The 15,443-nt window shown below is 52.4% G+C and overlaps 1 protein-coding gene and 1 long non-coding RNA gene across 3 annotated transcripts in view; one reads left to right on the forward strand and one right to left on the reverse strand.

Moving 5' to 3' along the window:
* The first annotated feature begins 6 nt into the window (after positions 1–6).
* The window catches only part of CREB3L1 (cAMP responsive element binding protein 3 like 1), a 33,458-nt gene continuing 18,021 nt past the window's right edge, over positions 7–15,443 (forward strand). For both annotated transcript variants that reach the window (XM_006908072.3, XM_015586455.2), the window contains exon 1: positions 7–204. In XM_006908072.3, the coding sequence (XP_006908134.1) occupies positions 103–204 (102 nt within the window). In that variant the 5' untranslated portion in view covers positions 7–102. The remainder of the gene's footprint in view (positions 205–15,443) is intronic.
* On the reverse strand, positions 5,371–13,643 carry LOC112476601. Its single transcript, XR_003045148.1, has 2 exons — positions 10,233–13,643; positions 5,371–5,536 (listed from the first exon to the last, which is right to left on the reverse strand). It is a non-coding gene; the product is annotated as an uncharacterized LOC112476601 (long non-coding RNA).

The raw sequence follows: 15,443 nt of genomic DNA on the forward strand, positions 1-15,443 counted from the left end.
CCCGCCCGCTTGCCAGAGCTCAGGCAGGAGCTCTGGGCCCGGCGCGCCGCCGCCCTGGAGTAAGGGAAGCCCAGCCGAAGGGGGTCTCCGGAGCCAGCCGCGATGGACGCCGTCTTAGAACCCTTCCCGGCCGACAGGCTGTTCCCCGGATCCAGCTTCCTGGACCTGGGGGATCTGAACGAGTCGGATTTCCTCAACAATGCGGTAAGATGAAGGGTCTGCGTCCCCCTTCCACCACTCCGCGCCCCTCTTTGACGCTTGCCTGAGCCCCGAAAGATGGGGCTACATGTCACTGGGCAGAAGCGGAGGAAGGGGCTCACTGCAGGGTCCCCCGAAGGGACACGTGCTTAGAACTCTGAGATTTGGTGACTAGATCCCTCGACACCTCCCTAGTCCCTGAGCCTAGACCCGAGCCTCTGAGCTTGCGCCAGTGCGCGCCGTTCCTGGGGGGTCCATCGGTGGACGCAGTGGCCCCCGCCTTCTGGGGAAAGGGGACGTCGAGGCGTTGGAGCTATCCGATTCTCAGATGTGAGCTGGAGACACCAATTTTGCCCCAACCCGGGCTTCCAGAACCAGGTCGGGCGCATAGTGGACCTGCAGCTGGTTCTCCGCTGGGAGGCGCACAGGGAAGTGTTCCGAGGGCCAGACACCCGACGCCCCTCGGGGGTGGGAGGCAGAGCCAGACTCAGGTTCCAAGTCAGACCCTTAAACTTAGGGGTGCCACTGCGGCTACCCCAAAGTCAGACCTGAGATCCCCGCAGCGAGGAACCTGACGCTCAGCTGGTCAGAGCAGCACGGGGCGATCGCTCAAGAGGAGGAAGGACTTTCTCCCCATCTCTGGGTCTCGAGGTCTATTTCTCTGTCCCTCATGTCTCACTGACTTTGTCTCTCTTTCCTTGACTGTCCCTGTCTCTGGATTTGTCTTCTTTCTTCCCTTCCCTCCCTAAGGAAACGTGGCTTCTCTCTCTTCTTCCTTCCCTCCCTCTCTCAGGCTCAGCCGAGGGAGGGGCATGGGCTCAGTAACTGGGAAAATATATTTGGGTTCAGAAGGGCCTTCCCGGTTGAAATGTGGGCAGCTTGGGGAATCTCATAGGATCCCCCCATGCAGTGACCCACCAGTCTGGGTGCGTACGCGCGCGCGCGCGCGCGCGCACACACACACACACACACACACACACACACACACACACACACACATCCAAATATCATCTCAAGAGTCTCTACTTGCTGACTTCTACCTACTGGAACTAATATAAACTTGGCCAGACAAGAGCCAAGTGCATAGACTTAAAGGATTGGCTATCTTGGACTTCCACCTAGCTGTCCCTGGTCACTAGACTGAAACCAGCCAAGGGATAGGAACCTAAGTCAGGGAAGCATGGGTATGAGGTCTCCTTGTCCTTCATTAGGCAGCAGAGCCTGGTCACCATGCTCTCTGAGGAAGGCTCCTGGTCCCAGTCACAGGGAGCACACTCCAGCAGACAGGCCAAGTGGAGGAGGGAAGAGGGCTTGAACTGGTTGTGGGGAGAGCTGGGTTCTAGTCTTGCCTCCCACTGTGAGCCTGGGCCATGCCACCTGGCTCTGGGCCTCAGTTTCTTTGTCTATAAAATGGGCAAAAGTTGGATCAGGTCTTTCTCAGGATGGCCTGGCACAGATCCTAGGAATAAAGTGACAGGGATCTGGGTTCCACACGCCCCTCCTGGAATTGATAACTGATACTGGTCAGAGGGAGGGGGGTTGTTGGAGCTTGTACCCTTGCAGACAAGGGGCTTTGTGGAGATCTGATGTGAGGTTCCCTCACCCTCAGCAGCTCTCAGTTGGCCTTTCTTCTGAATGAACTCTGCCGCCTACAGCCTCTTCCTGCTGCTCCATTCAGCCTTGCATCCCAGCTGCTCATCTGGGCCTTAGTCCAGAGCAGGAAAGGAGGCATGATCAGACAGTGGTATCCAGCACTGGGACGGGTTAGGGAAATCCCTGCTGGGGAAGTTCTTGACCCGGGGCCTAGGCCAGGCCAGGCCAGGCAGGGGAGAGGAAAGGATTTCTAAGAGGAGAGAGAATGAACTCCTGGGCTGGGAATCGGGAAATTTGGTTCTAGTTGCACTTCTGCTACCAACCAGCTGGGCAGTTCAGACAAGCAACTTTTCTTCCTCTGGGCCTTGGTTTCCTCATCTGAAAATGGGGATATAGAACCTTCCCCATAGTGTTATTGTAGAGACTTAGTAACAAACTTAATTAAAGATTAATGTAGGGTGAGGCCTGGCAGGTAAGTTTTCATAGTTGACTTGCTCCAGAGACTAGATAGGGTGGCAGTAAGGACTACTCAGGTAGGGGTTGCTGTGTGACTTTGAGCAAGTCACTTTCCTTCTCTGGTGCTTCCATTTAGACGTGTAAGGTCTCTTCCAGCTGGGACCCCATGCCAACCCCAACCCCAACTCCCTCTTCCTTCTGCATGAGGATAGGAAAATATTTCCAGGGTTAAAGATCAAAAGGGATGGAGTCTGTGTGTTTCTCAGTCTGGAAGATAAAGAGTAGGGTATTCACTATCTTTCTGAAAAATCCAGATAAAGGCCATAAAGTCGCATGTGCTCTGTTGCTCTGTGCAAAAAGCAAACATCAAAAAGTATGCTCACTCTGAACACTACTATGTAAGAAACACGTATTCTCTTGGACAGAGACAGGAGAATAAGTAAGCAAAGTCAAGTGTGCTTGGAAATGGCCCGAGGTACTTTATTTTTCCTTCTGTGGAGATATCTTCGTGCTGTTGCAATCTTGTCTATGTGATTCTCAGAGAACCCCTCAGAAGGGGTGACCTTCCTGCCAGATGTGGGAGCCTCTCCTCCCCTCCCCACCCCACTCTCCTACAGTTCCCCACATGGCCGCTCTAGAGCCTTCTTCCCTGTACCCTGTGATTCTTCAGCTCCCAGGCAGTATGAGAGGATCTGTTGCTCTAGGAACTGGGATAAAGGACCAGAGGGAGAACAGGTCATGTCTCCAGATAGAGACTAGGTCTGTGTGCTTCTTGCCTCGTTCTTCTAGCTAAGGGGAAAGGATGACTCTGGTTTCTCTAGAGGAAAAATGGCTTTAGATCCCAGAGAAGCCCCAGCTGGGAGGGTGTGGAGAGGAGGAAGAGGAAGAGTTCTGTTGTCTCAGAGGGGAGCAGCAGGAAGCTTTGAGGATGTTTGCCCAGCACACTCATATACCTCCCAGCAGGAGGCCAGGTATAGGAATGATAGGAACCCAGGGACCAGCCCAGGAGAAAGCAGGTGTGAGGGCTAAGTTTGATCACTGCTCACCAGCCCCAAGACTGGCTTCTCCTGAGCTGAATGGGGAAGCAGAGAACCACCATCATCACCACCCCAGGCTTGGGGGGATTTAGGGAGATTAGAGAAGTATGCAAGTTTAAGTGTTCCTATGTCTGTGTGTGGGCCTTTCACAGCCTTTAAATGGGGAAGGGCGTGAGTGTGTGTGCTCATGCATGTTTCTCTTTAAATTCTCACCAACAGGAAAGAGGACCCAAGGGCCAAGGCACTCTGGTCTCAGAGTAGAATCTACTAGAAAAGAACTAATGGAGAAAAACTAATGGAGGAGACCAAATCTCAGGGCTCCTATTCAGGAAGAGAGAATCTCCCTGGATACCTACCTCTTCCTCCTCTAAAGCTTTGAGTTTGTTTGGGGCAGGGGGGTTTAATTTTGTTTTTGCTTCCCCTACTAGGATATGAGTTCCTTGAGAACAGGGGTTTATTTGTCTTGTCCGCTGCTATATCATCAGTGCCACACACAGTGCTTGGCACAGAATAGGCCTCAACCAACCATTGCTGAATGAATGAAAGGAAGCCCAGGCCAGACCCCACATTTTATAGGGGGGAGGAAAAAGTGTGCTTAAGCTCATCTACTTCCAGCCATCGGAGTCCTGCAGGCTGCACTGTTTCTAAAATTCAGGAAGAGCTCTCCATGCTTTCCAATGCGCTGTCATTGCCTTGAGCCATCCCCATCCTGTGTGTGGCATAGCCCCCCACAAGCCCCTGGTCCAGGACAGCCTAGAGCTGACTGAACCACAGTAGATTTGACTTTGCGGCGTAGGCCTCAGACTTTAGCATTGGCTTCCATTTTTCCCAGTTTCTTCTTGTTCGGGTTGCTTTGAGACTCCTGGATCCACACCATCACCAACTTCAAACTAAGTCTTTTTCAGTCCTGCCTCAGGGCCTTTGCACATGTTGTTCCTGACATCTAGCGAGCTTTCCCTTCCGTTCTCTCCATCTCATCTTCCTCAGCTCAAATGTCACCTCTTTAAAGAAGGCTCCCCAACCACCTCAGGTGGGACCCTCTGTAATTTCCTGTTTCAGTCCTTTGGTTTCTTCATAGCCCTTATCTAAGTCTGCAGTTATTGTATTGATTTATTGTCCATTTCCTCCGTGAAAAATCGCATTCCGTGAGAACAGACATCATGTCAGTTTTGTTCATTGCCAGAAAACTAGCACAGTACCATGATACAAAATAGTGCATAATATAGTAAAATTCCACCGTAAAGCAATAAGCCAAGTCCCAATTTTCAATCATGTAAAATATGGAGTTATGGTATTATAGGATCAATGAAAAACAATATTTTTAGTGAATCTGTACTATCAGAAAAAGCACAAAAGTAAAGATTGTGAAAACTTACTGCCTGTAGCAGACCAAACTGAGAAAGTTCCCGAGGAGCATGAAGCAGTCAATTCTTTATCAACCCCACAGATAAGAGTTTTGCCCACCTTTATTCGAGATGGGCCCCAGGCATAGGACAAAAGCCAAGGCTTAGTCACACTGTAGTGGACTTTGCTCCATTTCAAAGATTTACTGTGTTTGTAGAGAAAACTACTTCAGACTGGGGCAATCCCTGTAAGGGAAAGGAGAGAATGTTTTTTTTTTAAAAGACAGGCCTGAGTGTTCAAGAAGCATACTGATAATTCCGGAAGGGACCCTGAGGTTCTGGGCCTGGCCCTGAGGGTAATGGGGATGCTGGATCCCAGAAAGATGCTGTCTGTGCCCTGATCCACTCTGAGGTCCCTCTGGCTTCCCTGGACCAGCTGGGGATTCATTTGGTTGTTCCTCGGTACACACATCTTGTCCTTTAATAACTGGGCACCGAAGGAGCACCTATGCCAGTCACTAGACATAGTAACCTCTGGCCACTCGCAGCTAAATGAGAGAGACAGAGAAGGAAAGAGAAGAGGCACCACGATGGAGTATTGTGGGAGCCTGAGGAGGAGCAGCCAGCTGAGCTGGAGATCACGGAAGGTTTCACAGAGGAGGCGACCTCTGCACCCTCCCTCCCCAATGTCCCCATCCTTATTGGAAAAGGAATTACTGGAAAGCATTTCAAAAAAAAAGAGCTAAAGCTATGTCCCTTTTATTGAGGCATCGTTGTCCCCTGTGCAGATGAAAAACTGAGAATTAGAGAGGAGGGGACATCTTCATTTTGTTCTTGGGGCTGGAGTGAGTCAAAGAAGGGACAGAACCATTTTCTCTTCTGTTCTTGTATTGGTGTGAACTTTGCTCTCTAGAGGAAGGAAAGTTTGGGATATCAGATATAAGAAGGGTCCCACCTTCATCCTTACCCACTTCTACCCTTGGGGCACCGTGGTCACCTAGAGTGTTAGAAGCAGAGCCAGCAGGTTGCCTGGCCAGTGAGAGGAGAGGCCCCACATCCCATCCAGTGCCCTCTCCTCATGCTCACTCTGGGATGCTGCTCCCTAGCCCACCTGGGAACTCAGACCTTTGCTCTCTGCAGCTCCCAGGACTCCCCAGGAGGGTCCGTTGACATCTGGCCTGGCTACTGTGCTAGGAGAGAGGAAGATGAAGAACACCCTGTTTTGTGGCTTCCCTCCCCATTTCATGTGCCCCCCGTAAGTCTTGGTACTGAGGCCCTCCCAGAGCACCCCTCTCTAGGGCCTGGCTTGCCCTCGAACCTCCCTCAAGAAACCAGCTCCAGATGCTGGAGAACAGGCTGTTCTTCTGGAAGTCTCAGCACTCCAGGGGGCAGGATGGAGGAGGAAGATTTGGGTGGAGTTATAGTCAAGACTATGAGCATTGCTCTGGCTGGAACACTATGTAACCCCCTTGAGCAGACTAAGGGAAGCCGGAGTAAGTGGCAGGACACTTGACCAGGACTGGGGAGAAGGTAGGGGTGGGGGTACCTGGTTCAGAAGAAGCTGGGAGAGGCAAGATACGGCCCACAACTCTGATCATCAGCGAAAACATGCTAAAAGTATTGATTTCCTTGGACTGTCAAAGATCTTGATCCTATGACCTCAACACACCATATCATCCACACGGCCAACTGGACAGCTGCAGCAATAATCGGCTTCCCTGCTACTGAGTTCAATGTGCCTCCTCTCCCAACTCTCCTGGGACAGAGCCCTCACTGCAGCCTCCTTGGCCCTTGGCTTTTGGCCCAGGAGCCACTTCACCCATCACCGAGAGGCTGACACATCTGGGCTGGGCTCCGTGGTCCGACATAACAGCTGGACAGCAGCAGCTGTCCGCCTCTTCCCCTTCCAAAAGAGTAACAAAAATGAAAGCAGCAGTGGAGTAAGACAGGCTCTTCAGGCCCTTGAGGAGAGCCGGGAGGCAGTTCTAAAGCAGCGATTGAAGGGATTGCTGCAGAGGCAGACAGGCCCAAGCCTTTGCCCATGTGTTCCGCTTCCCCTCTGCCTGGAATGTCCTCACCTCTCCTCCCTTCGTTGCCCTAACTCGCTGTGTGACCTTGGGAAAATCACTTCCTCTTTCTGGGCCTTAGCTTCCTCACTGCCGAACTGGACTGAGAATTCTTTGAGGGCAGAGAGTGTCAGGCAGTTATTTTTGTCTATTGGCTAGTTATAGCTATAGTGACTGAGTGCTCAGGAAATGTTTATTTATTGGATGGCTGGCTGGATGGATCTAAGGAACGAAGAAATGGTGAGGGTGATGAATGGATGAATGGAATAGGTGGACGGATCATGGAAGAAAGGACACTGCCACACTTCCAGCTTTGATGGCATTTTCTTTTTTAAGTGAAGTTTATTTATTTATTTATTTACTTACTTACTTACTTACTTACTTACTTACTTATTTAAATAGTGAATATTAACCTAAATCCCACATCTGCCCTCACTTTACCATGATGGCCTTTTCTATTATGAAATAGATTGTTCCCATAAAAGAATATATATAATGCATGCATATGAATTATAAAGCAGAAGAAAATGGACACCTGGATCTCCACTGCCCAGCTGAAAAAATAGACCCACCTTTGAATATCTTGGTGTCTCAAAGCCGCATGAGTCGGAAGAAGTGAGCTGTAGACCCTGAATCCACCCACCCTGGGCAGATCCTGAACAGGAATGTCTTGAGACCTGGCGTCTACTCCCAGATTCGACCTGACTAGACAGCGAGTCCACAGGTCAAATGGCAGATACCTACACAAGAACTGGGGAGCTGAGCCTTATCTGAGGTGGGGTGGCATGGCCATTAATGGTCACTTTCAGTTGCTCAGACCCAGGAGCAAATCCTGGCTCTCACAGTTTGTCATCTGCGTGAGCTTGGACAGGTGCCTTCACCTCTCCCAGCTTATTTTCCTCCTCCATAAAGTAGGAGTGATTGTAGAACATAGGGTTCTGATGAAAATTCAATTAGATAACTCTTGTAAAAAGCCTAGCACAGTGTGTGGCACATAGTAAATCCTCTCTAAACAATAGTTGTTGCTGCTTTTATACTAATTGTTGCTTTCATTACCTGAAAGGAAGGTCCCAGCACTGGAAAGCCCTTGGAAGGATGTCCCACCTTCTCCATCCCTGTGCTGAGCCCTGATTATAGGAACTTTATTTTCTTATCTACGTGACTTCTCTGGAGCTTGAAAACTCTTTTAGACAAAGCCAAGAGATGCTGAGCCCCTTCTCAGGGCTCTGTCTTTCTGGGCATCAGGAGAGGGATGGCCAGGGATAAGCAAAACCAGGGCCCTAGTGAGGACCCAGTGCATGGAGTAGGTAGGGGGCCCATACTTTGTTTTTAGTACTATACTAGGTATTAGGATAGGGCAGCAAGATATCAACCATTCCTTCAACAACCATTGTTGTTGTGTGTGCTTAAGAGCACAAAGTCTGCAATCAGAGCTTGGGTTTAAATCCTGGCGCAACCTCTTGCTAACTGAATGAACCTGGGTAAGCTACTTAACTTCTCTGTGCCTTAGTTTTCTCAACCACTAAGGGGGTCACTAATAGTACCTACCTAATCTTCTGAAACTTAAATGAGATAGATACTATATGGAAGGAGCTAGAATAGAGCCTAGGACAAAAATATTAGCCATTATTATTATCATTACTATTAGGCATTACTATTAGGCATATCATTACTATTAGGCCCTGTGTGAGGCCCTGTAGATGAACTCTATCCTATATCCTACCCTCAAGGACGTTCAAGTTTAGAATGAGATATGGGTCCCATTGTGCATAATTAGAGTTCAAGGCATGATATTAGCCAGTGACCTAACAGTCTATAAGTGCTATAGCGGTACAAGAGGGAGAGGACACTTCCAGTTGGGTGATCAAGGAAGGCTTCCTGGAGGAAGTGGCATTCGAATTGGGCCTTATAGGATGATAGGAGTTGGAATAAGATAAAGGGCAAGGGCATCCAGGCACAAGGAAAGGTACGAGCAAAGGTCCTGCAACAGTGGAGCTCACAGCAGGTTCGAGGAGCTGGGAGTACTCATTCAACCAGGCCGAAGGGAAGACAAAGATGAGTGGCTCCAGCTATAGTGTTAAGTCAAGGTCCTTTTACAACAGACCTTGAATGCAGTACGTAAGAGCTGGGAGTTTTATCAACAGGCAGGAGGCAGCCAGTGACAGTTCTGAGCTAGACATAGTGGTGGTCCCAGCAACTCTGAACTGTCTTAGTGTTGGGAGAGCTAGAGTCCATTAGGGGGTTGTCAGCTGTCAGCCTGTCTGGATGATGAAAGACTCTCCTTGAAAGAATATAGAATTGTGAGCCCTCCCTGCGCCCAGAGCAGCCCAAGGCAGCAGCTGACTTCCACCCTCTGCCCTGATGTGACTTTCACACTGGGCCAGGAGTACCAGTTCCCTTCTGGCTCTTTCATCCCCAGCACTCAGGCCAGGCTGACCTGGGGAGGTCTAAGGCAACTCCGCCTTTGCAGAGGGACAGGCTGTCCCTCTTCATGCTGAGAGCCCTGCCCTGAACCATGTCCTTCCTCCTGGTCCAACCCTGGGAGACTAATGGGATTCCCCTACCCCTCCTATAGCTCAGGACCCTCCACTATTAGGCAAAGCATACCCCTATTGGCCCCAGGGGGCTAGAAGGATTTGAGCCCTCCTTCTGAGCCCAGCCCAGCCTGGCACCTCACCTCCTTGGCCCTCCCACCCGTCAGCTGGGACTAGATGCCCAGAGTGCCTTTCATCATCCTCCCAGAGAAGAAGCCCAGCCCTGCCCTCTGCCGCCCTAAAGCCTTCACCCCTTTCTCTCCCAGGGCTGCAAATCAGTTCCACATTTGGGATCTGGCATGTACTATCTGCTCAGAACTTTCCCCTCCCAGTTAGCTCAGGCTCCCATTTCCCCCCACCCCACATGGTCAGCCCATGGGGTCTGCAGAAGGGGAAGGGCTCCTGCCTTCAGTGACCCCTTCGGAAGTCTGAGAGGGAGGTAGACTGTGGCAAAGTATCAGAGGGACAGTGGACTGAGGCCCTCCCAGGGAGAGATGAAAGAGGAAGGCTAGAAAGGGGGAGGGGTAGTGGTGAAGGCAGTGCTTGAGCAAGCATATGAGGGGATGAGGGGTTGGGGGTGGTGAGGAACGGAGCGAGGTAGTTCCCAGCTCAGCACATTCCTGAGACATCTGGACGTGCTGGAAGGGCCCCAGCTGGCCTGCATGGCTGTGGCTCCAGATTCTCTGCTCTGTGATGTCAGGACCCAGCGTTTTCCCCCTCCTCTGAGTCCTACTGGTCTGGGGTCCACCTTGGGGCTAAGTACTGGGTTCTCTTCCCTGAACCCCTCACCCTCAGTGAACAAGAAAGAAGGCCCTGGGGCAGCAGTAGAAATGCCTGCCCCAGAGGAGGGCCTGGGCTGGTGGTAGGAGACAGACCTGGGAGACCCAGGAGTTTGCCCATGCGACTGGCTCAGGGAGACTCCTCCTTTGGGCAGATGCCAGCCCCTTCCCTTCTCCTTGGAAGGGAGATAGAGACAGAGGAAAGACTCTGGAAATGACTGCTTACCTTGAGCTGTGTGATCCTGGGCAAGTCCACTCCCTTCCTTGGCTCTCAGTTCTCCTCTCTGTAATAATAATAGCTACATTTAATGAGAGCCTCCTATGTGTCCTGCATTGTATAAAGCTCTTTACAAAGGTTATCTCCTTTCATCCTCACAGCAACCTGGTAGGGTAGATATAAGAGCCCCCATTTTATAGCTGAGACTGAGGCTTAAAGAGGTTAAGTAATGCGCCCAAGGCTACATAATAGGTAGCCGAGCCAGGATTAAGACCGGGTCTGTCTATCTCCCTCACTCATAACCATTGAACTACACTGCCTCTGCAAATAAAAGGAAATGGACCTAATGATGCTAGAATTCCTTTGAGCTCTAAAGTCGTAACGATTTCTTTTGGCTATCGTGGGGATCTTCAAGAAGGGCAGAGGCAGGCATTAGTCACACACTGAGTGGGGGAAGGAGGGCAGAGGCATCTGACTGTGAAGCATCAGATGGGGCAGGAGTCTTTGGAAGTCCCCATAAAGGTCCAGACCCCAGGGGCTGGAGTCACAGCCTGATCCCCAGCCGAGCCCAGGGGTCCCACACCTTCCCTAAAAGAAGGGAGTAAATAAGGAGAGAGAATGAGCTTCTTCCAAAAATAAAACCTGAGGACAACTCAGACAGGCCAGGACGCTGAGGAAGCCAAAGCTTGAATGCTGAGTGAACTGAGGAGAGGCAACAGGCCAAGGGAATTCCAGCCAGAGCCCGGTGGCAGGCTCCAGCCAAGGAGGGCCTTCCAGCTGGCCAAGGGCTGGGAGAACAGTTCAGCCGGTTGGCCACTGGGCTCTGTTTATATTCTCGGACCTGGCCTAAGCCTGGGGCAGCTCCTCCAGTGCTGAGTAGGGGGCTGTGGTTCCCATGTACCTGGTCTAGCTGGGGCTTAAGAACAAAAAGGCCTTGAGGAAGAAAAACCTGGAGAATGGGTACAACAAGCCCCAATAAGGAGGAGCCGAGGGAAGGAGTCCAGGCGCATGGAAACTCTGCCTGGAGCGAGAGCAAGCTGGCACCAGAGTGGAATTCAGGGCAGTCATTCTTGGAGGCTCAGCTGCAGAAAAAAGGCCTCAGTTCGTTAGCTCACTGGCGCATTCCTTCATTTAGCCACTCATTCAGTCAGCCAGTCAGTCAGCAAACATCTGAATATCTACAATGTCCTGGGACCGATGCGAGACTTTAGGGATACAGATGAGAATTGGACATATCAAGACATAAGGACAACATGGCTGGATCATTTCAAGCTACACTAAGGAACTGGAAAACCATCCTAAGAGCAGTAGGGAGTCATCAATGGATATTGAGCAAAGGAGTCCCATAGTCATATTTGTGTTATATCTCTTGATGCAAGGTGGAGAATGCTCAGGAGACAGATCAGAGTTCAAGCCTTAGACATACCTTCATAAATGGGGGAGTCACACCCCTAGTCAGAAACCTTCTGTGAGCATGAACTGGGCTTTGTTTATCTCTGTATCCACAGGGCTGGGCACACAATAGGTACTCAGTAAATACTGAACAAATGTGAAAGTAATAAATAAACGGATGTGATGGGATGCCCTTCTCCTCTCCAGAGGCCCTCAGCGCCAGCCCTGGCACTTTGTCTTCAGTGTCCTGAGCTGTCTCATAGGGATCCTCTGGCCACTGCCTATAGACCAACATCTCCAACAGCCAAACCGTGGGCTGCTGTGCCCTTAGTGGTGCCAATCACAGCTAATCCCAGCCCTGGGCGGGGGCACTCACTGCCATCGCTTCCTCCTGCCCACACAGTACCTGGCATCCACGCCAGGTTGGGCAACGGCACCGCGGGCTGCCTGGTCAGAAGACGCCAGGGGCTGGGCGGGAACCTGCAGGCCAGCTCTCCACTTCACTGAGGGATTCACGTCCTGGCCAGGAAAGGGTTACCAGTGTCGGAAGGGGGAACTAGAAAGCCAGACTAAAAGGGCTGGGTGCTGGAGAAAATGCACACCCTCCCCCAGGACCCTGCTCTGCACAGAAGCAATCTCTGGTGGGTGCCAACCTGCCCTTCCCTCTCTCCCTTCCTTTCTCGAGCGCACATGCACAGAAAAGCTCAGTCCTCACATTACCCCTTCCTCCAGTCCCAGCCCGCACTATCTCAGCCCCAGGCAAGCCTGAGACTCCCAAAACTCCCTTGCTGGGGGTCACATGATTCAGCCATCTCGGGCACGTGGCTTGGCACAGTCAACATTTAGTTCTGTGGTCGTGTGAGATTTTGCGGGTGTTCATGTGAGAGTGTGCATGTCCACATCTGTGACCGTGTCTGGGGTGACCGCACATGTGTGTACATGTGGGAGCTTGTGTCTGTCTGATCACATCTGAGGAGTGTGCCCACATTAGGTCTGTGTTAGTGCCTGCCTGTGTCTGCCTGTGTGAGTCCCTAAATGTGCATTAGCACCTATGCCAGGCTATATATGGAACTGTCTGTGTCCATGGGTGTGGATCTTACATTGGGTGATGTTTCCCTGTGTAGGTAGGAACCTCACAGCCCATGTCTGTATAGCATGTGTACATGGGCACGCACACACGCGCACACACACACACACACACACACACACACACAGAAGCATTTCTGCTTATTTGGACTTGGGCTCTGTGGTGAATAGTTCAGTAGAGAGAAAATGTGAAACCTCAGCAGCCGCCTTCCCTGGGCCTGTGGGGAATGGGGGATGAGTGAGGTCGGAGCTTGGAACAATGTGCTCCCCTTAAGCCCCAGGCCCTGCCAGGAAGGCTCAGGGAGGGGCTGGTTCCTGGGACAGGGAGAACTGGCTCCATCCCTTCCTACTCCCCCAGAGAGTCCAGGGCAGCGGAAAAGAGCCCACTTTCTGAGGATTAGTTTCCCTCATCGCCTGCCACCTCGCCTCAATAGGAGCACAGATTATTATAGACAGGAAACTGAGGCCTGGAGAGGAAACGCCACCTGCCCCTGGGGTCACCTGACTCTGAGTCCAGGGCCTTTCCCCTTCACAGGACAGCCTTCAAGTCTAGCTCTGAGAAGGCAACCCCCAATGCCTGGGTGGTGACACTTAAGGACAAGAAGGGCCTATCTGACAACTGTATATCTGGGGCCCACCTCCCCTTCCCCAAGCCCCTCGGTGCTCTCTTGACCCTACCCACCACACACACACACACACACACACACACACGTACGCTGGGCATAGCAGTGACTCACACTGATGGCCCTTTAGCTTGTAATGGGGGCAATTTTCTAGTGACCACGAGGCAAGTAACCATCCAGGAATGTATGGGTCAGTGTGCATATGGGGGGGAGGGGGTGAAGAGTGGGGACCCAGCCTAGGAGGGAAGGGAAGAGAGAAGTGTAAGAAGACTCTTCTCCCATCTCTCCCTAGAGCTCACTGTCTCAGAAGGAATGTCCTGGCCGGGATTCCCCGACCCCAAAAAAACACCCCCCCCACCCCCCCTACCCCGACTCCTTACCCCACGGCTCCACCCAGACCTACTCTGGTCTCCTCCCTCCTTTCCCCAAGCAGAGACTGAATAAGCCTGGGTCAGGGGAGGGGCAGAAATCAGAGATGGGGGTGCAGGCGTCGAGGGGCTAGGGGCGTGAGGGAAGGAAGGGGACTCTCTGAGCCACCTCAGGTCAGAGGGAGACCCTTTCTCTCACACACATCCTTGGCAGACAGCTGCACCTCCAGAGATTTTCCCTCTCTGCATTGACCCCACTGGAGGAATTAGGGGAGGGAACGAGGGAAGCTTCAGATAGTCCTACTGGGGGTAGTCTCCCCCCACCCCCACTAGGGACCGAGATCCCGCTGCCCCAACAATGCGCCCCGTGGTAGAGTTATTAGTGAAGGGGCAGAAGTTGCTGAGCAGAAAAAGCTGCAAGATTTGGGGCCCGGCCTCACTCTGGAGCCGGGGCGTCCAAGGAGATCCTCTCTCTCCACTTCCCGCTGCTTGCAGTACGGGGTCGAGGCCATGCTACTGATACATGTCTTAGGACACCGTAGGACCTCCGGGCCTACCCGGACGATCATTTCTGCCTCCGCCCCAGGCGCAGAAGGGGGCACAAGGCCAGATCCCGTATACCCTGCCCTTCCTGTCCCGGGACCGTCTGTTGGACCCCCGAACCTCAGCCACGAGAGCCCTGCCCTCCTCCCGCCCCGTCCCGCAGCCGCCGAGGCTGTAGCAGGCTTCTCGCAGCTTCCTCCCATTGGCCAGGAGCTCCGCAGGTTCCGCCAATGAGCAGGCCAGCTTTGGGCGCGGGGCGGCCCCAAGTGCACGGTGTTTTAACCTCCAGTGGGCTGCGCCCAGCGGGCAGGTCCCGGGTCCTACTGTAAATTTAAAGCGCCGGCGATAGAGACCGGCTTAGGGAGGGGCTGCAGACGAGCGGGCGGTGGGGGAAGGGAGAGTCCGCGCTGGAGAGCCCCGGTCTTCTCCTCCAAGATAGTGGAGCCGGCGCTGGCTGCGCGTGGCAGCTCAGAAGGAGCTTATGTTGGCATGAGTGTAGGAAAAACTCTTTAACGAGGAGGGAAACAAATCATAATGCAGTATTTCCTTCTCTGGCTTCCCATTCCCCTCCGCCCCCCCCCCACACCCCGGTTGCCTGGAAAGGCACCTCTATAGACCGCTCATCCCCAGTAGAACCCTATCCCCCTCAGAAGGACGACCCACGACCCCCTGCTGTTTATAGATTTACTGCTCCCCACCCCCAATAATTTCCATCAGTCTGAAATCTGAACTTTTTGTGTGTGAACTGGAAGGAGAGCTGGGTGTGGCTACGGTGGGAACGAGGGGTCCTGCCGGGGCTGAGGAGGCCTCTATAGACCGCTCATCCCCAGTAGAACCCTATCCCCCTCAGAAGGACGACCCACGACCCCCTGCTGTTTATAGATTTACTGCTCCCCACCCCCAATAATTTCCATCAGTCTGAAATCTGAACTTTTTGTGTGTGAACTGGAAGGAGAGCTGGGTGTGGCTACGGTGGGAACGAGGGGTCCTGCCGGGGCTGAGGAGGCCTGCGCTCTACAGAGAGGGCTTCCCAGGGTTGGGGGGAGAGTGGGTAGACAGAGCGGAATAAGTGAGAGGACAAGAAGGAGAAGGTGCCCCGCATCTTTTCGACCCCAGAGCGGCGAAGAACCCCTCCTTCCGCATTCCCCGCTCACTGCGTGACCCTGAGTAGGTGCTTTCTTTCTCTTGATCTTGATTTCCTCATTAGC

This window comes from Pteropus alecto, unplaced genomic scaffold (genome assembly GCF_000325575.1).
Source record: "Pteropus alecto unplaced genomic scaffold, ASM32557v1 scaffold71, whole genome shotgun sequence".
NCBI classification, from domain to species: domain Eukaryota; kingdom Metazoa; phylum Chordata; class Mammalia; order Chiroptera; family Pteropodidae; genus Pteropus; species Pteropus alecto.